At 42.3% G+C, this 25,636-nt stretch overlaps 1 protein-coding gene and 1 long non-coding RNA gene across 2 annotated transcripts in view; one reads left to right on the forward strand and one right to left on the reverse strand.

Annotated features, from left to right (window-relative positions):
- LOC139755492 (uncharacterized) overlaps window positions 1–10,929 on the reverse strand; it is a 266,342-nt gene extending 255,413 nt beyond the window's left edge. The window contains exon 1 of the long non-coding RNA XR_011714110.1: window positions 10,603–10,929. This is a non-coding gene — a long non-coding RNA (uncharacterized lncRNA). The remainder of the gene's footprint in view (window positions 1–10,602) is intronic.
- Window positions 10,930–12,389: 1,460 nt separating this feature from the next.
- LOC139755493 (diuretic hormone receptor-like) overlaps window positions 12,390–25,636 on the forward strand; it is a 114,807-nt gene continuing 101,560 nt past the window's right edge. The window contains exon 1 of the mRNA XM_071673829.1: window positions 12,390–12,872. Coding sequence (XP_071529930.1) covers window positions 12,608–12,872 — 265 coding nt within the window. The 5' untranslated portion in view covers window positions 12,390–12,607. The remainder of the gene's footprint in view (window positions 12,873–25,636) is intronic.

The raw sequence follows: 25,636 nt of genomic DNA on the forward strand, positions 1-25,636 counted from the left end.
GAAATACAACAGTCAGTTGATATACAACGAAGAGACGTAGCTAGGACGCTATTTGGTAAACATGCGATTGTCACATGTTTATCAACTCTATCATATGCCTTCTCCAGATCCATAAATGCTACACACAAATCCATTTGCTTTTCTAAGTATTTCTCACATATATTCTTCAAAGCAAACACCTTATCCACACATCCTCTACCACTTCTGAAATCACAATGCTCTTCTCCAATCTGATGCTCTGTACATGCCTTCACCCTCTCAATCAATACCCTCCCATATAATTTCCCAGGAATACCTAGCAAACTTATACCTTTGTAATGTGAGTACTCACCTTTATCCTCTTTGCCTCTGTACAATGGCACTATGCATGCATTCCGCCAATCCCCCGGCACCTCACCATGAGTCATACATACATTAAGAATCCTTACCAACCAGTCAACAACACAGTCACCCTCTTTTTTTAATAAATTCCACTGCAAAACCATCCAAACCCGCTGCCTTGCCAGTTTTCATCTTCCGCAAAGCTTTTACTACCTCTTCTCTGTTTACCAAATCAATCTCCCTAACCCTCTCTCTTCGCACACCACCTCGAATAAAAGACCCTATATCTGCCACCCTTTCATCTAACACATTCAACAAACCTTCAAATTTCTCACTCCATCTTCTCACATCACCACTACTTGTCATCACCTACACATTAGCCCCCTTCAACGATGTTCCCATTTGTTCTCTTGTCTTACGAACTTTATTTACCTCCTTACAAAACATCTTTTTATTCTCCCTAAAATCTAATGATACTCTCTCATCCCAACTCTCATTTGCCCTCTTTTTCCCCTCTTGCACCTTTCTTTTAACCTCTGCCTCTTTCTGTTATATATCTCCCAGTCATTTGCACTATTTCCCTGCAAAACTCGTCCAAATGCCTCTCTCTTCCCTTTCACTAATAATCTTACTTCTTCATCCCACCACTCACTACCCTTTCTAATCTGCCCACCTCCCACGCTTCTCATGCCACAAGCATCTTCTTGCGCAAGCCATCACTGATTCCCTAAATACATCCCATTCCTCCCCCATTCCCCTTACGTCATTTGTTCTCACCTTCTTCCTTTCTGCACTCAGTCTCTCCTGGTACTTCCTCACACAAGTCTCCTTCCCAAGCTCACTTACTCTCACCACACTCTTCACCCCAACATTCTCTCTTCTTTTCTGAAAACCTCTACAAATGTTCACCTTCGCCTCCACAAGGTAATGATCAGACATCCCTTTAGTTGCACCTCTCAGCACATTAACATCCAAGAGTCTCTCTTTCGCGCGCCTATCAATTAACACGTAATCCAATAACGCTCTCTGGCCATGTCTCCTACTTACATATGTATACTTATGTATATCTCTCTTTTTAAACCAGGTATTCCTAATCACCAGTCCTTTTTCAGCACACAAATCTACAGGCTCTTCACCATTTCCATTTACAACACCTATTCGCCATTTCCCGCGTTAGTGAGGTAGCGTTAAGAAGAGAGGACTGGGCCTTTGAGGGAATATCCTCACCTGGCCCCCTTCTCTGTTCCTTCTTTTGGAAAATTGAAAAAAAAAAAAAATAAAACAAGAGGGGAGGATTTCCAGCCACCCGCTCCCTCCCCTTTCAGTCGCCTTCTACGACACGCAGCAAAACTAGACAAAAAAGCCACCACCCAAAATCATACAGCACAAGACACCACAAGACACAAGACAAGGCACTGAGTACAGAAACACACAAAGCACCTCGCACAGGACCACATAATACAAGGCACCACGTACATAAACACACAACACAAGGCACCAAATACAGAACCACACAGCACAAGGTACCATGTACAGAAACACACAATTTAAGGCATCACGTACAGAACCACACAACACAAGACAACACGTACAAAACCACACAACGCAAGGGACTAGTTACAGGACCACGCCTAACAAGGGACTCTGTACAGCAACAAACAACACAAGGCACAATCTACAGAACCATACAAGACAAGGCGTTACGTACAATACCACACCACACAACACAAAGTAATACGTACATAGCACCACAAGGCAAGAACAAAACGTACAGAACCACATCACATACAGCACCACGTACAGAACTACACATCGCAAAGGACCACATACAGACCCACACAACACATAGCACCATGTACAGAACCACATTACACAAAGCACCACGTACAGAAACATACCACACAAAACACCACGTACAAAAACACACACAACACAAAACACCGCGTACAGAACCACATAACACAAAGCACTACGTACAGACACACACAAAGCGCCACGTACAGAAACACACCACACACAGCACCACGCACGGGGAACTACCGCGAAGAATACTACACAATTTCCTTCACTCAGCAAAGCCGCATAAGAAATCTAACAAAGGAATTCTCATTTCACGGTATGAAGAGATGTACGTATTGCCAGGGAGGGCCAAAATGGCGCTGCAGAACAACAGACTGTGATGAGCAGTGACCCGCATACCAGCTTTGATGAAGTTGTGAACTACACGGAAGAATCTCTCATTACGTTTCGAGCTCAAAGAGTTACGAGTAGCCAAATTTTCAGTGATGTGTAATATCATCTTCCAGCGAACAAGTCAAACAGCAGTGTTTCAACGTCACTCTTACATCATAGTTTAACAATTATGAGAGGGAACACTGGCAATGAGAGGATACACTGGTAATGAGAAGATACACTGGTAATGAGAGGGTACACTGGTAATGAGAAGATACACTAGTAATGAGAGGGTACACTGGTAATGAGAAGATACACTGGTAATGAGAGGGTACACTGGTAATGAGAAGATACACTGGTAATGAGAGGATACACTGGTAATGAGAAGATACACTGGTAATGAGAGGGTACACTGGTAATGAGAAGGTACACTGGTAATGAGAGGATACACTGGTAATGAGAAGATACACTGGTAATGAGAAGATACACTGGTAATGAGAGGGTACACTGGTAATGAGAAGATACACTGGTAATGAGAGGATACACTGGTAATGAGAAGATACACTGGTAATGAGAAGATACACTGGTAATGAGAGGGTACACTGGTAATGAGAAGATACACTGGTAATGAGAGGGTACACTGGTAATGAGAAGGTACACTGGTAATGAGAGGGTACACTGGTAATGAGAGGGTACACTGGTAATGAGAGGGTACACTGGTAATGAGAGGGTACACTGGTAATGAGAGGGTACAATGGTAATGAGAAGGTACATGGTAATGAGAAGGTACATGATAATGAGAAGGTACATTGGTAATGAGAAAGTACACTGGTAATGGAGGGTACACTGGTAAGAGGTACACTGAGACACTGAGAGTACACTGGTAATGAGAGGGTACACTGGTAATGAGAGGGTACACTGGTAATGAGAAGGTACACTGGTAATGAGAAGGTACACTGGTAATGAGAGGGTACACTGGTAATGAGAAGGTACACTGGTAATGAGAAGGTACACTGGTAATGAGAGGGTACACTGGTAATGAGAAGGTACACTGGTAATGAGAGGGTACACTGGTAATGAGAGGGTACACTGGTAATGAGAGGGTACACTGGTAATGAGAGGGTACACTGGTAATGAGAGGGTACACTGGTAATGAGAAGGTACACTGGTAATGAGAAGGTACACTGGTAATGAGAAGGTACACTGGTAATGAGAAGATACACTGGTAATGAGAGGGTACACTGGTAATGAGAAGGTACACTGGTAATGAGAAGATACACTGGTAATGAGAAGATACACTGGTAATGAGAGGGTACACTGGTAATGAGAGGGTACACTGGTAATGAGATGATACACTGGTAATGAGAGGGTACACTGGTAATGAGAAGGTACATGGTAATGAGAAGGTACATGATAATGAGAAGGTACATTGGTAATGAGAAAGTACACTGGTAATGAGAGGGTACACTGGTAATGAGAAGGTGCACTGGTAATGAAAGGGTACACTGGTAATGAGAGGGTACACTGGTAATGAGAGGGTACACTAGTAGTGAGAAGGTACACTGGTAATGAGAGGGTACACTGGTAACGATAATAGATACTAGTCATATATATATATATATATATATATATATATATATATATATATATATATATATATATATATATATATATATTTAGATTTTGCTTTGTCGCTGTCTCCCGCGTTTGCGAGGTAGCGCAAGGAAACAGACGAAAGAAATGGCCCAACCCACCCCCATACACATGTATATACATACGTCCATACACGCAAATATACATACCTACACAGCTTTCCATGGTTTACCCCAGACGCTTCACATGCCCTGGTTCAATCCACTGACAGCACGTCGACCCCGGTATACCACATCGTTTCAATTCACTTTATTCCTTGCACACCTTTCACCCTCCTGCATGTTCAGGCCCCTATTGCTCAAAATCCTTTTCACTCCATCCTTCCAACTCGAATTTGGTCTCCCACTTCTCGTTCTCTCCACCTCTGACACATATATCCTCTTTGTCAATCTCTCCTCACTCATTCTCTCCATGTGACCAAACCATTTCGATACACCCTCTTCTACTCTCTCAACCACACTCTTTTTATTACCACACATCTCTTTTACCCTTTCATTACTTACTCGATCAAACCACCTCGCACCACATGTCATCAAACATCTCATTTCCAAAACATTCACCCTCCTCCGAACAACCCTATCTACAGCCCACGCCTCGCAACCATATAACATTGTTGGAACCACTTTTCCTTCAAACATACCCATTTTTGCTTTCCGAGATAATGTTCTCGCCCCCCACACATTTTTCAACGCTCTCAGAACTTTCGCCCCCTCCCCCACCCTGTGACTCAGTTCCGCTTTCATGGTTCCATCCGCTACCAAATCCACTCCCAGATATCTAAAACACTTTACTTCCTCCAGTTTTACTCCATTCAAACGTACCTCCCAACTGACTTGTCCCTCAACCCTAAAGTACCTAATAACCTTGCTCTTATTCACTATCAAACTCAGTCACCCAATTCTGCAGTTTCTCACCCGAATCAGCCACCAGCGCTGTATCATCAGCGAACAACAACTGACTCACTTCCCAAGCTCTCTCATCCACAACAGACTTCATACTTGCCAATCTCTCCAAAACTCTTGCATTCACCTTCCTAACAACCCCATCCATAAACAAATTAAACAACCATGAAGACATCACGCACCCCTGCTGCAAACCGACATTCACTGAGAACCAATCACTTTCCTCTCTTCCTACTCGTACACATGCTTATATCCTCGATAAAAACTTTTCACTGCTTCTAGCAACTTGCCTCCCACAGAGCATCTCTATCAATTCTATCATATGCCTTCTCCAGATCCACAAATGCTTTATACACATCCATTTGTTTCTCTAAGTATTTCTCACACACCTTCAAAGCAAACACCTGATCCACACATTCTCTACCACTTCTGAAACCACACTGCTCTTCCCCAATCTGATGCCCTGTACGTGCCTTCACCCTCTCAATCAATACCCTCCCATATAATTTCCAAAGAATACTCAACAAACTCATACCTCTGTAATTTGAACACACCTTTATCCCCTTTGCCTTTGTACAATGGCACTATGCATGCATTCCGCCAATCCTCAGGCACTTCACCATGAGCCATCCATACATTAAATATCCTTACCAACCATTTAATAACACAGTCACCCCCTTTTTTGATAAATTCCACTGCAATACCATCCAAGCCCACCGCCTTACCGGCTTTCATCTTCCGCAAAGCTTTCACTACCTCTTCTCTGTTTACCAAATCATTCTCCCCGACCCTCTCACTTCGCACACCACCTCGACCAAAGCACCCTATATCTGCCACTCTATCATCTAACACATTCAACACTACTTGTTATTACCTATCCATTAGCCCCTTCACCGATGTTCCCATTTGTTCTCTTGTCTTACGTACTTCATTTACCTTCTTCCAAAACGTGTTTTTATTCTCCCTTAAAATTTGATACACTCTCACCCCAACTCTCATTTGCCCTCTCTTTCATCTCTTGCACCTTTTTCTTGACCTCCTTCCTCTTTCTTTTATACATCTCCCAGTCATTTGCACTATTTCCCTGCAAAAATCGTCCAAATCCTCTTCTTCTCTTTCACTAATAATCTTACTTCTTCATCCCACCACTCACTACCCTTTCTAATCTGCCCACTTCCCACGCTTCTCATGCCACAAGCATCTTTTGCGCAAGCCATCACTTTTCCCTAAATACATCTCATTCCTCCCCCACAGTTTTGTGCGTGATCAAGTATATTCCTATGAGTCCACGGGGAAAATGAAACAAGATAAGTTCCCAAGTGCACTTTCGTGTAATAATCACATCATCAGGGTAGACACAAGAGAAAATTATAACAGTCAGTTGATATACAACAAAGAGACGAAGCTAAGACGCCATTCGGTAAACTGCGATGTTTGTCAAATGGCGTCCTAGGTTCGTCTCTTCGTTGTATATCAACTGACTGTTATATTTCTCTCTTGTGTCTCCCCTGATGATGTGATTATTACACGAAAGTGCATTTGGGAACTTACCGTGTTTCATTTTCCCTGTGGACTCATAAGAATATATATATATATATATATATATATATATATATATATATATATATATATATATATATATATACAGTTCGGCTGAATAATGGGACTATAACGACATCAGAAGTACATGTACCTGCATCTTGCATTGGAAGTATCAACATTTGGAGCTGTTGCAACTAGACTTGACCACCATCAGTGTACAGAGAGGTTTAGAGCATTCACAGCCGCAGGTGCCACACTCCACAACATGGAGCAATTGTCACATGGTTGAAATGATAATAATTGCGTATATCCATATTTCTGTTTGATTACACTGCGCCTTGTTTGCTCTAACTCCTGAAAGGTTTGAAAGATACTGCCTGACGCTGTGAGGGTCTACCTCGTCTGTCCTAAAACAACAAAGATTCCTAATATGAGGAAAGAGATTGGTCTTCCTAGTATCAAAGAGAATGACTGAAATCCGTCGTGTTATTGGGATCTGGATATTCAGGCAAACACATCCCAATCTATGTACAGAAACCGTCCACACCTTATCAGATGGGAGACCCCCGTCCACATGGTGTCGCTACAAATGCTCAAAATGTATGGCGTTCATGACCTTTACTGTGCGGGACAACACTCACACTAACCTGCCCCAAGGGAAACTAACCTCTTGGACATCACTGTTCCCACCTCTCCTCCCAAGCCACGGCTCAGATCACAGCTCAAGTTGACGCTGAGCCAATAATGACGCCCGTTATCTCACTCTGATAACATCATCACTGAACATAATCTCTCAGAGATGATACAAATAGACGAGTCCCTACGGCTGGTAGTGCTATTGTTACAACACGTACCAACGGCCTCTACCAAGGCCAGTGAGTCATTGTCAATAACTGGACATCCATCAGGTGAGGGGCCAGGTGAGGATATTCCCTCTAAGGCCCAGTCCTCTGTTCTTAACGCTACCTCGCAAACGCGGGAAATGGCGAATAGTAAGTAAGATATATATATATATATATATATATATATATATATATATATATATATATATATATATATATATATATATAATTATTCACGAGGTTTTGGCATATGAAGTTTTGCTTGGATATGCTTTTAATCACATCTTTTCTATAAACGTCGAGGACACTGCTTGGTTTACACCTTTGCTCTCCTCTGGCGGTTGTAGAAAGGTTTAATCTGACATCGTTGTCCACGACACTATACAACCGCTAGTCTGAACAGTCCTGCAGCCTTGTATCTTAACGCTCAAGTCTTATACCCTTCGCACTTAATTGTGAAATCTGGAGCCTAGGAGCGGTGTGAAGAGAGCCGCTCATTGGCTAATACAACAGTGAGGAACTCGGTAATCTACATCTCTTCACTTAATGATTCTGTATATACAAACATCGAGTGCTATATGAACAGCTAGTTTCAAACTGGAATGATTTCTGAAGGCAATGAAGTGAAATTAGCTTAAAGAAATGTGTTCGAGACCAAAAATGAAGCAGAATCGTGTTATGAGACGTGCAACGCTCGGGTCTCGAAAACGGTTGGTCACAGGTGCTTCACTCGGGATCACTCGAAGGTTTCGTTCGGCGTCGGATCACTGGATATAACTGTATATAGGCGGGGAAAACAGACCTGCGGGCCGTCGCATCCGTATAAGGTTTGCTTCTGAACTGTGTGGCTGTTCCAGTTATCTGACAATAAACTGAAAATAAAGAAATATAATATTTTCCACAATCTTGTCGCGATTTATTGATATACATGTTTTAATGGCAGGTGAACGGCAGACGAATGTATGGTTTTTGTTTGATTTTCAGAGTACTGCTGCCTACGTTAACATGCGCTGACAGGTATAGTCGGTGGGAAGAAATACGGAGTTAGAATCACAGTGTTATCAGGAGACAATAGGCAACCGATTCGAACGACCAGGTCGCCTAAAAAACTGCCGACGCTCAAGTGTCGTTAAGCACAGTGCGGAGTCAAGCGACAGGTGTCCGAATGTTAATCTCACTCCTTATTATCGATCGCACACAACGTCTGGGGAAGTAAATGTACCCAGTAAGCTAGACGAATTTGACAAGGAGTGTATCAGGAAAGAAATGATATCATCCTACAAGAGAGGGAAGCTCCCGACTTTAAATGAGCTCCTCGAGAAAGTGAGGGGAAAATCCAGTGAAGTTTGGAGGTGGGAGGACGACACTGTGGAAAGTTGTTCGGGAACTTAAGATTAGATATAAGAAAGAGTCAAGTGGGAAGCCACTTTTAATGGAGAGGGATGACATAATGGTGGCTGAGGAACAACTACCTCAGGTTAATCGAAAAGACCAGAGGAGTTTTCTGAATGAAACCTATATAAACTACAGTGAATGTTTAGCGATTCTATACGATGCTGGACCATGTCTCATGGTAAGGTTGGACCCAAAAGGCCCTTGTTTCATTATTGCACAGGCTGGGGCTGTGAAGGGCTTCCTCCCAAGGGCGTCACTCGTCCCAGATTAATAAAAAAAAAAAAAAATGGTAACAAAGGTGACTATCATGACTTCATGGACCATGGAAGATTTTGAGACATGGCTCGAAGAATAACTCTTATCTAATGTAGAAGAAATGTCTTCACTAACAGTGGATGAAAACCACATCACAGTAAAATTCAAAACAGAGTACCAAGACGCAGCGCAGCAGTAAGAAAGCTGAAGTGATAGGATGGTCATCCTCTATCAACATCACACATCATCTGTCTCTGATGAAGCTAGAACTGCTGCAGATGGCAATGTGTCATAAAGGAAGACAGGCTTAAATCATAGAGGAAATAGCCCAAGCGTGGCCGTGATATACCAAGATTATCCCACTATTACTGCCAGTTTAACCCAACTAAGCTCATATGGGAACCAATGACGATAGACGTCAGAACAAATAATGTCGAGATCAATCTATGAAAACAGTAGGAAAAATGACAGCAGAGACAATAAGAAAATTAACTGAAGCAAATTGGAAAAAGTGTATTGAACACACCAGGAAAGTAAAAGATGATTACAAGAAGAGAGATGTGGCCAGGGAACATACATTAGAATCATTTGAAATCAACATTGATAACACCAGTGATGACGCTGATATGACGGATTTGTACGAATGATAATCTCTCTCTCTCTCTCTCTCTCTCTCTCTCTCTCTCTCTCTCTCTCTCTCTCTCTCATACACACACACACACACACACACACACACACAAGAACACAAACACGCAAAGAAACACGTCCACTAGCCTTGGAAATAAGGGTTTGTCAATAAACTGTAATGATTTGTACCGGAATCACTTGTTGCTGAACCCTATATGCGCCATTTATTACAGTGCATGTCAAACATACTACTGTAAGTGACAGAGACCATAAGGAATTCAAATACAGCGAGAGGACAAGGGTGAAGGGAGACAGTCGAGCTCTGTGATGGAGACAGTTGTCCTAACAGTGAGCGGTCGACCAATGGTAACCAAATTGCTTCCTGCCTCCACACACTCCCACCCTCCCCATAACCCGGGAGTGCCTGCCAATCATTAGCGTCGTTAGCGCTTGTCTCAGGTGTCCTTTTTCTTTGGTCTACCTTAAGTGGACAGAGTTTATAGGCCGGGTGCCTCTCATTGCTCCAAGGTACGGAGTCTTGATGAACTCCATGTCAGAGCCAGACATACATTTTCTTTGTGAATAATACGTTCTAGATAAGTTACAAACACGATTCATTTTTCACCAAAATGATCCTGAAAATCTCCTTTTGAGTTTCCTTTCAATGAACATTTATGAAAAATCATAATTCATATGCAAAAATATGGCATCTAAATAATATATAGAGAGCATAACTATTTAGTTGCACTGTCAGAATCAAATCATAAACGAAAATATAGTATAAATGATAAGGAATTAGCTCCACCCACCTGCGCCCTTGAGTCTCGAGATCTCGTTCAGTGATTCACTGTTTACATTAAACACATGTATGATTTGAACGAAAGATTGCTTACCCCGTCAAGGTCTCCCGACATCCCCAGCATGACTTCTTTATCACAATGGATGGCACTACATGTTTTGATCTCCAGTTGTTGCGTCTTGTAAGAAACGCTCGTCATCTTCGTGACATAAACAACATGACATTTTCACTTCGAAATATCTGTACACCATAATGCAGATGCCTTAAGGTTATCATCCACAGTTCTTTTATTGACTGGCATGTAGACTGTTTACACAACTTAACACTGCTTAAAAACGGATTAAAAAAAAAGAACACTCGTACAGACACAGACACACTGGCTACATCCACTAGGTGCCAGTGTTCTAGGTAAACTGACGCAATGAAGCAAACTTGGATCAGCGAGGACGTATTGAAGAGGTACAACTAGTCCATTCTAACATTGTTTTTGAAGAGTTGTCAAATGTTACCACCAGCGCCATCTTCTCGGTAAGTTGAGCACGCATAGAGAATGGGTGGAGTAAGCTTAGCCGCGGGTGAGATAACAGAAAACGTGGTCAATGAGTGTTGATGAGTAACTATCTTTTATTTCCATAGATCAAGAAGGATCCGTGTAATTTTGACTGTCGTTTGTAGTGATATGTATACCGTCACCATTAGCTCTTTACTTTTCAAAAATCGGCGGAACTTCAATCTATTATATGTGTCATTCCACTTTTTTTTTTTCTAAAGACAGACGTTCATCCATGTACACAGACTGCAGGTTATATGTGCCATCATCATCTCTGCCAAAGGTATCAACACAGTAAGTCAGGAAAGCAGACGACAAACAAACACACAAGAGCCCTCTGAAGTGGCGCTGTCTGACCAGTGAGGTAGCAACTAGAATTGTTAACAGATATCGCTCTAACGTATAATTAGCATGACAAATCTGGGTGAATCATATTTCTTAAAGAGATGTTTCATGCTTGGACAGATGTGCCAGCCATATGATGAGCCACCAGCCACAAGCGGCGCAAATGACACCGAGTATTGAAGTGTTGTGGTTATCGCTGTTGACTTTTACTCCACCGGCTTAGGTTCGATCCCCGGCGCGGGCAAAGGGCACACAGCACACTCAGCTGTTCCTCCATTCTCTATTCTGTAGATTAACGGGTACGAACTTCGGTTTGGGTTAAACACATATGTACGACTTGCATTAGCTAAATGGAATGTTGAAGAAATACTGGGATGTGTCAAAAATAAGTGTAACGACTGCAGATCCATTTCGTATCATCAAGTAAAGTGTCAGGTAAGACACCTGTATGGAGAAAGTAGCAAGATTACTTGATAACAGGATGATTCACTGCTACATTATAGACACGAGTGGCGGTTTAGCTTCTGCAGCGTTAATCATACGATCAGTAAAGTGTACGGGACGGAGATACAAGCAAATGCTCGGGCGCTCTATCCTAGACTTTGTGAGAAAATTTAGTTTTAATCCAAAATACATCTTGCCAGAGATGGCACAACACCTTACTGTTGATGATGAGAAACGAACTTTTGAGGTTGTCTCCAAATTTCGAATCAGGTAGATGAGTCTGCCTTATGGGAAGACTATAAGCTTTTAGAAAGAACCAGCTGTATCTAATGTTATGATACTCTGGCCACTAGGGGTCCTTGATGATCTCTGTAATCGTTTTCGCACCACCCCTCACACGATGAACACGACTCACTCTGTTAATTAGCCGGTGATGGCGACAGAAACTAATTAAACTGTGACAGCCCTGCCAGCCACCAGCTTGTAACAAGGTTAGAGTTTCCTGGGGTGGCCATAGCCGGGGACAAGTCCCTTACTGACAGGCCAATGAAACTGTCAGAGGCGGCTGCTGCAGAGTACGTTAACCATCTGTTTAGTTCAGCTGGTTGATCTTTGATTTTCATTAATAAAAGAGATTTTGACCCTGAGGGTCCTCTTCATCTTGTGTTCTGGCAAGTGAATTAAACATTTTACCATTTGATTTCAACTCTACCACATTTCTTATTTAGTTTTACTTTTTTTTTTTATTCTTTTAAAGAAAATGGCAAATACGGACGAAAAAATTAACTCATCTCCTTCCTGCTTTCCAGAATCCCTCCTGCTGAAGGACCTGAGCCAGGGGCACTTGGCGTGCTTCGAGCGGCGGCTGAACGAGAGCCGTCAGCTAATCCGGGTGGGTGTGGACCCAGCCTCCCTGTGCCCCGTGGTGTGGGACGGGGTCACCTGCTGGCCCTTCTCCTGGCCAAACACCACCGTCTTCATCCCCTGTATGGCACACCTCAACGGCATCACCTACGACACTACCAGTAAAAAGATCATTAAAAATTTAACCTTCTTTAATAGCTTATATTTCACGTTTTAATCATCTACGTATGTAAATTTCCCACATTTGTTCTTTCCTTTAAAAAAAATCCCAGTTTATCTCTACCCACCTGCGTAACCTTCCTGACTAGACTCATTTATTCAGACATATTTACTCCTATATTCTTTCCCCCTACCGTATGGCAACTGTCAGCTCCTTCAGTAATTGATATCAACCCAGATATTTGATGATTCCATCCTCCAGTCTTACCCTACATCAGTGTCACCTCGAAGATCAAACTATGTTAGTCACACCTAAATGCCATACAGTCCTAGACTCTAATCATCTTTTCATTCTTTAGTCTCACGTCTTTCATTTTCAATATAAAATTCATGCCACGGACCAAGGAGTATCGTCAGCAGGAACACGGACGTCCGTGGTTCTCTCGTTCGCACCCACCACTCACACCTCACCTCACAACCTACAAAACTTCTAATCATTTTCCCAAAGTACTTCAGAAATGTCCCTCGTATATAGGTAGTGATACTCTACCCTTAATTTTACAAGCCTTAGTAATTGTAAAGCTCAGGTTTAAAGCATTTAATCGCGTATACATTCCCATTAATCTATTTCTTTTATGTTGAAGGCTCCAGTCAAGGACAAAAGTCCATATGAAGACTGTGCCTCTACGAAATACAGAGGTTGATGACAAGAAGAAAGAAGAGACGAGGAAAAGACTTACGAATTTTGGAGGAAGTGATAAACCTGTCTTTTTTAATATGGCAGGTCACAGATAATGGGAAAGACATGACATGAGAGGTGTAGAGAGTTCCAGAGTCGTGGTGTAAGGGAAGAAACAATTACCAACAGCCCACAATGAGTTGCCAACGTGATCACATGACGCAGTAGCTTGCCGAGTACTGCGTGGTCTAGTTCTTACGTTCCATCTCTTTATGTTCAACATTCTTTTGTTAAGCGTCGACAGGGTCTATATGACAGCGTCCCATGCTTGGCTATGGCTTGGCGAATCTTTTAGCAACAGGAACATACTTTCTCACATTCCCTTTCAATTACCATTTTCTTAAAATGATTTCATTTCCAGTCGAGTTGGCATGATTGTGCCCATACCAAGTCGGCCACTATTCAAATAAATCGTTTATGAATGACAATCTGAGTTAAAGCTCTGCTGTTAACATTACCATCAATCAAATCGTGTCTCCTCCGCCAGTTTACCAGCGTGTCACCTAAGACTCAGGGTTAGAGGTCCGATCTCCACCTGACACAAGACTTACCTAAGTCCTGGCGTTGGCAACGTCACCCAAGACAAGACAGGAAAGGTCGAAGGGACGAGCTGAGACGCAGGTCATGTAATGTGTTATGTTTAGGGCGACGGCGACGCAGTTATTAACCTGATGACCTTCCTGCTGACAACAGGCTAGGGAAGTGTATATATATATATATATATATATATATATATATATATATATATATATATATATATATATATATATATATATATATATATATAATTATTCATATATTCTATTTTGCTTTGTCGCCGTCTCCCGCGTTAGCGAGGTAGCGCAAGGAAACAGACGAAAGAATGGCCCAACCCACCCACATACACACACACGTATACACATACACGTCCACACACGCAAATATACATACCTATACATCTCAATGTATACATATATATACACACACAGACATATACATATATACACATGTACATAATTCATACTGTCTGCCTTTATTTATTCCCATCGCCACCTCGCCACACATGGAATGACAACCACCTCCCACCTCATGTGTGCGAGGTAGCGCTAGGAAAAGACAACAAAGGCCACATTTGTTCACACTCAGTCTCAAGCTGTCATGTAATAATGCACCGAAACCACAGCTCCCTCTCCACATCCAGGCCCCACACATTTTTCCGTGGTTTACCCCAGACGCTTCACATGCCCTGCTTCAATCCATTGACAGCACGTCGACCCCGGTAGACCACATCGTTCCAATTCACTCTATTCCTTGCATGCCTTTCACCCTCCTGCATTATCAGGCCCCGATCACTCAAAATCTTTTTCACTCCATCTTTCCACCTCCAATTTGGTCTCCCACTTCTCCTCGTTCCCTCCACCTCTGACACATATATCCTCTAGGTCAATCTTTCCTCACTCATTCTCTCCATGTGACCAAACCATTTCAAAACACCCTCTTCTGCTCTCTCAACCACACTCTTTTTATTTCCACACATCTCTCTTACCCTTACATTACTTACTCGATCAAACCACCTCACACCACATATTGTCCTCAAACATCTCATTTCCAGCACATCCACCCTCCTCCGCACAACTCTATCCATAGCCCACGCCTCGCAACCATACAACATTGTTGGAACCACTATTCCTTCAAACATACCTATTTTTGCTTTCCGAGATAGTGTTCTCGACTTCCAAACATTCCTCAAGGCTCCCAGAATTTTCGCCCCCTCCCCCACCCTATGATTCACTTCCGCTTCCATGGTTCCATCCGCTGCCAGGTCCACTCCCAGATATCTAAAACACTTTACTTCCTCCAGTTTTTCTCCATTCAAACTTACCTCCCACTTGACTTGACCCTCAACCCTACTGTACCTAATAACCTTGCTCTTATTCACATTTACTCTCAGCTTTCTTCTCTCACACACTTTACCAAACTCAGTCATCAGCTTCTGCAGTTTCTCACATAAATCAGCCACCAGCGCTGTCTCATCAGCGAACAACAACTGACTCACTTCCCAAGCTCTCTCATCCCCAACAGACTTTATACTTGCCCCTCTTTCCAAAACTCTTGCATTCACCTCCCTAACAACACCATCCATAAACAAATTAAACAACCATGGAGACATCACACACCCCTGCCGCAAACCTACATTCACTGAGAACCAATCACTTTCCTCTCTTCCTACACGTACACATGCCTTACATCCTCGATAAAAACTTTTCACTGCTTCTAACAACTTGCCTCCCACACCATATATTCTTAATACCTTCCACAGAGCATCTCTATCAACTCTATCATATGCCTTCTCCAGATCCATAAATGCTACATACAAATCCATTTGCTTTATAAGTATTTCTCACATACATTCTTCAAAGCAAACACCTGATCCACACATCCTCTACCACTTCTGAAACCACACTGCTCTTCCCCAATCTGATATATATATGTATATATATATATATATATATATATATATATATATATATATATATATATATACGAATAAAGTGTATATGAACGCGCACCTTCATAGAACATACAAAGCTCCAACAGCCAGGATCGAACCTGGGACCCCTTGTGCAAGAGGCAGGCATGCTAACCGTTAGGCTAAGGGACTGTATAATAGGAAACGACTATTCGAAATACTAAGTACTCGAATACCCTTCGTCTCACAGTGGTGAGCAACGGGGTCTATCGGTTGTTTCCGGACAGAACACATAGCCAGCTGATAGCGTTTTACCGAACCTGACTGTACAAGGCGGAGTTATATGAATACGAATAAAGTGTATATGAACGCGCACCTTCATAGAACATACAAAGCTCCAACAGCCAGGATCGAACCTGGGACCCCTTGTGCAAGAGGCAGGCATGCTAACCGCTAGGCTAAGGGACCTGTATAATAGGAAACAACTATTCGAAATACTAAGTACTCGAATACCCTTCGTCTCACAATGGTGAGCAACGGGGTCTATCGATAGACGGTATCAGCTGGCTATGTGTTCTGTTCGGAAACAACCGATAGACCCCGTTGCTCACCATTGTGAGACGAAGGGTATTCGAGTACTTAGTATTTCGAATAGTTGTTTCCTATTATACAGTCCCTTAGCCTTGCGGTTAGCATGCCTGCCTCTTGCACAAGGGGTCCCAGGTTCGATCCTGGCTGTTGGAGCTTTGTATGTTCTATGAAGGTGCGCGTTCATATACACTTTATTCGTATTCATATAACTCCGCGTTGTACAGTCAGGTTCGGTAAAACGCTATCAGCTGGCTATGTGTTCTGTTCGGAAACAACCGATAGACCCCGTTGCTCACCACTGTGAGACGAAGGGTATTCGAGTACTTAGTATTTCGAATAGTTGTTTCCTATTATACAGTCCCTTAGCCTAGCGGTCACATGCCTGCCTCTTACACAAGGGGTCCCAGGTTCGATCCTGGCTGTTGGAGCTTTGTATGATATATATATATATATATATATATATATATATATATATATATATATATATATATATATATATATATATATTTATATTATCTATCATACTTTGTCGCTGTCTCCAGCGTTAGCGAGATAGCGCAAGGAAACAGACGTTAGAATGGCCCAACCCACCCACACATATGTATATAAATACACGTCTACACACGCACATATACATACCTATAACTTTCAACATATACATACACAGACATATACATATATACACATGTACATAATTCATACTTCCTGCCTTATTCATTCCCGTCGCCACCCCGTCACACATGGAATGACAACCCCTTCCCCCCGCATGCGCGCGAGGTAGCGCTAGGAAAAGACACACTCAGTTCCTAGCTGTCATGTATAATGCACTGAAGCCACAGCTCCCTCTCCACATCAAGGCCCCTCGAAACTTTCCATGGTTTACCCCAGACGCTTCACATGCCCAAGTTTAATCCATTGACAGCACGTCGACCCGTTATACCACATCGTTCCAATTCACTCTATTCCTTGCACGCCTTTCACCCTCCTGCATGTTCAGGCCCCGATCTCTCAAAATATTTTTCACTCCATCTTTCCACCTCCAATTTGGTCTCCCAGTTCACCTCATTCCCTCTACCTCTGACACATATATCCTCTTTGAAAATCTTTCCTCACTCATTCTCTCCATGTGACCAAACCATTTCAATACACCCTCTTCTGCTTTCTAAACTATACTCTTTGTATTACCACACATCTCTCTTACCCTTTCATTACTTACTCGATCAAAACAACTCACACCACATATTGTCCTCAAACATTTCATTTCCAACACATCCACCCTCCTCCGCACAACTCTATCCATAGCCCACGCCTCGCAACCATATAACATTGCTGGAACCACTATTCCTTCAAACATACCCATTTTGCTTTCCGAGATAATGTTCTCGCCTTCCACACATTTTTCAACGCTCCCAGAACTTTCGCCCCCTCCCCCACTCTGTGACTCACTTCCGCTTCCATGGTTCCATCCTCTGCCAAATCCACTCCCAGATATCTAATACACTTGACTTCCTCCAGTTTTCTCCATTCAAACTTACCTCCCAATTGACTTGTACTTCAACCCTACTGTACCTAATAACCTTTATCTTATTCACATTTACTCTCAGCTTTCTTCTTTCACACATTTACCAAACTCAGTCACCAGCTTCTGCAGTTCCTCATCCGAATCAGCCACCAGAGCTGTATCATCAGCGAACAACAACTGACTCACTTTCCAAGCCCTCTCATCCACAACAGACTGCATACTTGCCCCTCTTTCCAAAACTCTTGCATTCACCTCCCTAACAACCCCATCTATAAACAAATTAAACAACCATGGCGACAACACACACCCCTGCCGCAAACCGACATTCACTGAGAACCAATCACTTTCCTCTCTTTCTAATCGTACACATGCCTTACATCCTCGATAAAATCTTTTCACTGCTTCAAACTACTTGTCTCTCATACCATATACTCTTAGTACTTTCCACAAAACATCTCTATCAACTCTATCATATGACTTCTCCAGATCCATAAATGCTACATACAAATTCATTTGCTTTTCTAAGTATTTCTCACATACATTCTTCTGAAATCACACTCCTCTTCCACAATTTGATGCTCTGTACATGCTTTCACCCTCTCAATCAATACCCTTCCATATAATTTACCAGGAATACTCAACAATCTTACATCTCTGTAATTTGAGCACTCACCTTTATCCCCTTTGCCTTTGTACAATGGCACTATGCATGCATTCCACCAATCCTCAGGCTGCTCACCATGAGTTATAAATATATTAAATATACTTACCAACCAGTCAACAACACAGTCATCCCCTTTTTTAATGAATTCCACTGCAATACCATCCAAACTCGCTGCCTTACCGGCTCTCATCTTCCGCAAAGCTTTTACTACCTCTTCTCTGTTTACCAAATCATTCTCCCTAACCCTCTCACTTCGCACACCACCTCGACCAAAACACTCTACATCTGCCACTCTATCATCTACCACATTCAACAAACCTTCAAAATACTCACTTCATCTCCTTTTCACATCACCACTACTTGTTATCACCTCCCCATTTGACCCCTTTACCGATGCTCACATTTGTTCTCTTGTCTTACGCACTTTATCTACCTCCTTCCAAAACATCTTTTTATTCTCCCTAAAATTTAATGATACTCTCTCACCCCAACTCTCATTTGCCCTCTTTTTAACCCCTTGCACCTTTCTCTTGACCTCCTGCCTCTTTATTTTATACATCTCCCAGCCATTTGCACTATTTCCCTGCAAAATTCGTCCAAATGCCTCTCTCTTCCCTTTTACTAATTTTCTTACTTCTTCATCCCACCACTCACAACCCTTTCTAATCTGCCCACCTCCCACGCTTCTCATGCCACAAGCATCTTTTGCGCAATATATATATATATATATATATATATATATATATATATATATATATATATATATATATATATATATATATATGTATATATAAATATATATATATATGTATATATAAATTTTAGGGAGAATAAAAAGATGTTCTGGAAGGAGGTAAATAGGGTGCGTAAGACAAGGGAGCAAATGGGAACTTCAGTGAAGGGCGTAAATGGGGAGGTGATAACAAGTAGTGGTGATGTGAGAAGGAGATGGAATGAGTATTTTGAAGGTTTGTTGAATGTGTCTGATGACAGAGTGGCAGATATAGGGTGTTTGGGTCGAGGTTGTGTGCAAAGTGAGAGGGTTAGGGAAAATGATTTGGTAAACAGAGAAGAGGTAGTAAAAGCTTTGCGGAAGATGAAAGCCGGCAAGGCAGCAGGTTTGGATGGTATTGCAGTGGAATTTATTAAAAAAGGGGGTGACTGTATTGTTGACTGGTTGGTAAGGTTATTTAATGTATGTATGACTCATGGTGAGGTGCCTGAGGATTGGCGGAATGCGTGCATAGTGCCATTGTACAAAGGCAAAGGGGATAAGAGTGAGTGCTCAAATTACAGAGGTATAAGTTTGTTGAGTATTCCTGGTAAATTATATGGGAGGGTATTGATTGAGAGGGTGAAGGCATGTACAGAGCATCAGATTGGGGAAGAGCAGTGTGGTTTCAGAAGTGGTAGAGGATGTGTGGATCAGGTGTTTGCTTTGAAGAATGTATGTGAGAAATACTTAGAAAAGCAAATGGATTTGTATGTAGCATTTATGGATCTGGAGAAGGCATATGATAGAGTTGATAGAGATGCTCTGTGGAAGGTATTAAGAATATATGGTGTGGGAGGCAAGTTGTTAGAAGCAGTGAAAAGTTTTTATCGAGGATGTAAGGCATGTGTACGTGTAGGAAGAGAGGAAAGTGATTGGTTCTCAGTGAATGTAGGTTTGCGGCAGGGGTGTGTGATGTCTCCATGGTTGTTTAATTTGTTTATAGATGGGGTTGTTAGGGAGGTAAATGCAAGAGTTTTGGAAAGAGGGGCAAGTATGAAGTCTGTTGGGGATGAGAGAGCTTGGGAAGTGAGTCAGTTGTTGTTCGCTGATGATACAGCGCTGGTGGCGGATTCATGTGAGAAACTGCAGAAGCTGGTGACGGAGTTTGGTAAAGTGTGTGGAAGAAGAAAGTTAAGAGTAAATGTGAATAAGAGCAAGGTTATTAGGTACAGTAGGGTTGAGGGTCAAGTCAATTGGGAGGTGAGTTTGAATGGAGAAAAACTGGAGGAAGTGAAGTGTTTTAGATATCTGGGAGTGGATCTGTCAGCGGATGGAACCATGGAAGCGGAAGTGGATCATAGGGTGGGGGAGGGGGCGAAAATTTTGGGAGCCTTGAAAAATTTGTGGAAGTCGAGAACATTATCCCGGAAAGCAAAAATGGGTATGTTTGAAGGAATAGTGGTTCCAACAATGTTGTATGGTTGCGAGGCGTGGGCTATGGATAGAGTTGTGCGCAGGAGGATGGATGTGCTGGAAATGAGATGTTTGAGGACAATGTGTGGTGTGATGTGGTTTGTTCGAGTAAGTAACGTAAGGGTAAGAGAGATGTGTGGAAATAAAAAGAGCGTGGTTGAGAGAGCAGAAGAGGGTGTTTTGAAATGGTTTGGGCACATGGAGAGAATGAGTGAGGAAAGATTGACCAAGAGGATATATGTGTCGGAGGTGGAGGGAACGAGGAGAAGAGGGAGACCAAATTGGAGGTGGAAAGATGGAGTGAAAAGGATTTTGTGTGATCGGGGCCTGAACATGCAGGAGGGTGAAAGGAGGACAAGAAATAGAGTGAATTGGAGCGATGTGGTATACAGGGGTTGACGTGCTGTCAGTGGATTGAATCAAGGCATGTGAAGCGTCCGGGGTAAACCATGGAAAGCTGTGTAGGTATGTATATTTGCGTGTGTGGACGTGTGTATGTACATGTGTGTGTGTGTGTGGGGGGGGGGGGGGTTGGGCCATTTCTTTCGTCTGTTTCCTTGCGCTACCTCGCAAACGCGGGAGACAGCGACAAAGTATAAAAAAAAAAAAAAAAATATTATTTTGCTTTGTCGGTGTCTCCCGCGTTAGCGAGGTAGCGCAAGGAAACAGACGAAAGAACGGCCCAACCCACCCACATACATATGTATATACATACACGTCCACACGCGTAGATATACATACCTATACATCTCAATGTACACATATATATACACACATATATATACACATGTACATAATTCACACTGTCTGCCTTTATTTATTCCCAATGCCACCCCGCCACACATGGAATAACAACCCCCTCCCCCCTCATGTGTGCGAGGTAGTGCTAGGAAAAGACAACAAAGGCCTCATTCGTTCACACTCAGTCTCTAGCTGTCATGTAATAATGCACCGAAACCACAGCTCCCTTTCCACATCCAGGCCCCACAGAACTTTCCATGGTTTACCCCAGACGCTTCACATGCCCTGGTTCAATTCAATGACAGCACGTCGACCCCGGTATACCACGTCGTTCCAATTCACTCTATTCCTTGCACGCCTTTCATCCTCCTGCATGTTCAGGCCCCGATCACTCAAAATCTTTTTCACTCCATCTTTCCCCCTCCAATTGGGTCTCCCACCTCTCCTCGTTCCCTCCACCTCTGACACACCCACACACACACACACACACACACACACATATATATATATATATATATATATATATATATATATATATATATATATATATATATATATATATATATATATATATATATATGGTATTGCAGTGGAATTTATTAAAAAAGGGGGTGACTGTATTGTTGACTGGTTGGTAAGGTTATTTAATGTATGTATGACTCATGGTGAGGTGCCTGAGGATTGGCGGAATGCGTGCATAGTGCCATTGTACAAAGGCAAAGGGGATAAGAGTGAGTGCTCAAATTACAGAGGTATAAGTTTGTTGAGTATTCCTGGTAAATTATATGGGAGGGTATTGATTGAGAGGGTGAAGGCATGTACAGAGCATCAGATTGGGGAAGAGCAGTGTGGTTTCAGAAGTGGTAGAGGATGTGTGGATCAGGTGTTTGCTTTGAAGAATGTATGTGAGAAATACTTAGAAAAGCAAATGGATTTGTATGTAGCATTTATGGATCTGGAGAAGGCATATGATAGAGTTGATAGAGATGCTCTGTGGAAGGTATTAAGAAAATATGGTGTGGGAGGCAAGTTGTTAGAAGCAGTGAAAAGTTTTTATCGAGGATGTAAGGCATGTGTACGTGTAGGAAGAGAGGAAAGTGATTGGTTCTCAGTGAATGTAGGTTTGCGGCAGGGGTGTGTGATGTCTCCATGGTTGTTTAATTTGTTTATGTATGGGGTTGTTAGGGAGGTGAATGCAAGAGTTTTGGAAAGAGGGGCAAGTATGAAGTCTGTTGGGGATGAGAGAGCTTGGGAAGTGAGTCAGTTGTTGTTCGCTGATGATACAGCGCTGGTGGCTGATTCATGTGAGAAACTGCAGAAGCTGGTGACTAAGTTTGGTAAAGTGTGTGGAAGAAGAAAGTTAAGAGTAAATGTGAATAAGAGCAAGGTTATTAGGTACAGTAGGGTTGAGGGTCAAGTCAATTGGGAGGTGAGTTTGAATGGAGAAAAACTGTAGGAAGTGAAGTGTTTTAGATATCTGGGAGTGGATCTGGCAGCGGATGGAACCATGGAAGCGGAAGTGGATCATAGGGTGGGGGAGGGGGCGAAAATTCTAGGAGCCTTGAAGAATGTGTGGAAGTCGAGAACATTATCTCGGAAAGCAAAAATGGGTATGTTTGAAGGAATAGTGGTTCCAACAATGTTGTATGGTTGCGAGGCGTGGGCTATGGATAGAGTTGTGCGCAGGAGGATGGATGTGCTGGAAATGAGATGTTTGAGGACAATGTGTGGTGTGAGGTGGTTTGATCGAGTAAGTAACGTAAGGGTAAGAGAGATGTGTGGAAATAAAAAGAGCGAGGTTGAGAGAGCAGAAGAGGGTGTTTTGAAATGGTTTGGGCACATGGAGAGAATGAGTGAGGAAAGATTGACCAAGAGGATATATGTGTCGGAGGTGGAGGGAACGAGGAGAAGAGGGAGACCAAATTGGAGGTGGAAAGATGGAGTGAAAAAGATTTTGTGTGATCGGGGCCTGAACATGCAGGAGGGTGAAAGGAGGGCAAGGAATAGAGTGAATTGGAGCGATGTGGTATACCGGGGTTGACGTGCTGTCAGTGGATTGAATCAAGGCATGTGAAGCGGCTGGGGTAAACCATGGAAAGCTGTGTAGGTATGTATATTTGCGTTTGTGGACGTATGTATATACATGTGTATGGGGGTGGGTTGGGCCATTTCTTTCGTCTGTTTCCTTGCGCTACCTCGCAAACGCGGGAGACAGCGACAAAGCAAAAAAAAGAAAAAAAAAATATATATATATATATATATATATATATATATATATATATATATATATAGGCTGCCTGTGGGCGGAATGCTCCATACAGGGCCGTGGAGGCAGGAGGTAGTTTCGTAATCTATAAATACCAATTTGTACATCATGGCGAGGATGGTTCTTCACTCAAGTGGCACATCCTTTGAACTTTCCTTTCTATCATATAATTTTTAAACGTTTATGTACTCTCAGTATTCACAGTCTTATAACTTAAAAAATTCCATTCATCTACTACTCCTTGCTTAAACTCATGTTATGGCCTCTGTTGGATGTATCACTTCATCTGTTCGAGAAATATTAGAGCTATTCATTGACAAATTATCCAACTGATTTGTAAACTTGAAGGCTGTGATCAAGTCACCTCTTACTCTACTCTTTTCTTTAGCGGGTATGCTTATGACCTCTAATTTCCCAGTATTGCACTGACTAAACTCGAGAAGCATATTGTAGTTTTGTCCTAATATATGGCGTAAGCAGCATGCTGAACGTTTCAATGTAGTTAAAAGCAATTGAAATGCTTGCCAGAAGACAAGTTTTCTCCTTTACAGTCCATTGTCAACTCTCAGGTCCCTCTCACATACAGGTGCCTGCAGCTTATCTCCTGCTGGGTAATATTAGTATCGAGTCCGTCTCACACTGTGTCCCATCCTCGTTACTTTGCATTTACTCGGTTTCAGCTTCGTCAACCATGTACCAGAACAACTCTGAAGATCGTCTAGGTTCCTCCGTACGTTAATGCAATGATCATCATTATTCACTTCCCTCCTGACCTCAGAGTCCTCCTCAAGTATATCCGGATACGAGTCCAGTACTGCGTGCGAGTCACCAATATAGATCGAGAGGAGCAGTGGATCCAAGACGACAGGTGACCTCGATCTGCTTCGAGACGGCCGTCTCAGACTTGCGTCGTCTGTTCCCCTCCAGTGCGGCAACTTTCGTATCCATCAAAGGAAATCATCCTTTATTCCTGTCTTAAGGTCCAACTTCCTCGATGAATTTCTGGGAAAGCTTTGGATGTACTTTTGCTTTGTGTACAATCATTCTTTTTTCCCCCTCAAAGTATTACTGCTCCTCCTTATCTCCCTATCATCGTTCTTCGCCATCTTACACCTTTCAAATGCTAGGTGGCTTTTGCTCCGCCTAGATCTTCTCCACAGAGCATTTCAAAGTTCGTGTGCTTTTTGATGTTTTTTCTCTGACTCAAGTGTTTCTTTTCTAATCTTTTCTCTATTTGCTGCTAAAAACTATCAATGCTCTATTTTCTTCATTATATATTTCATACAGCCTTCCACAACAGTTGCCGATATCAAGGCTGTGAAACTCCCTTTCCCTGGTTACGTTAAAAAAACAGCTCAGCTTTTGGTAGTTTTCATAGTTATGTTTTCACTTTGTCTCATATCCTCGCTGATCCTTTTTCTGTCCCCATCTTCCACATAATCAACCTCTAAAATTACATGATTACATCTTCGAACTGATGTATCACCTGATATTTTTGATTTCCATGCTGCTTTATACAAAAGATGAGATCTATTAACGATGTTATATCTTACTCTAATGTGATCAGTGATATGCTAAAGGAAATTTTCCTGTATGCACTCTAAAA

This window comes from Panulirus ornatus, chromosome 19, assembly GCF_036320965.1.
Source record: "Panulirus ornatus isolate Po-2019 chromosome 19, ASM3632096v1, whole genome shotgun sequence".
Taxonomy (NCBI): domain Eukaryota; kingdom Metazoa; phylum Arthropoda; class Malacostraca; order Decapoda; family Palinuridae; genus Panulirus; species Panulirus ornatus.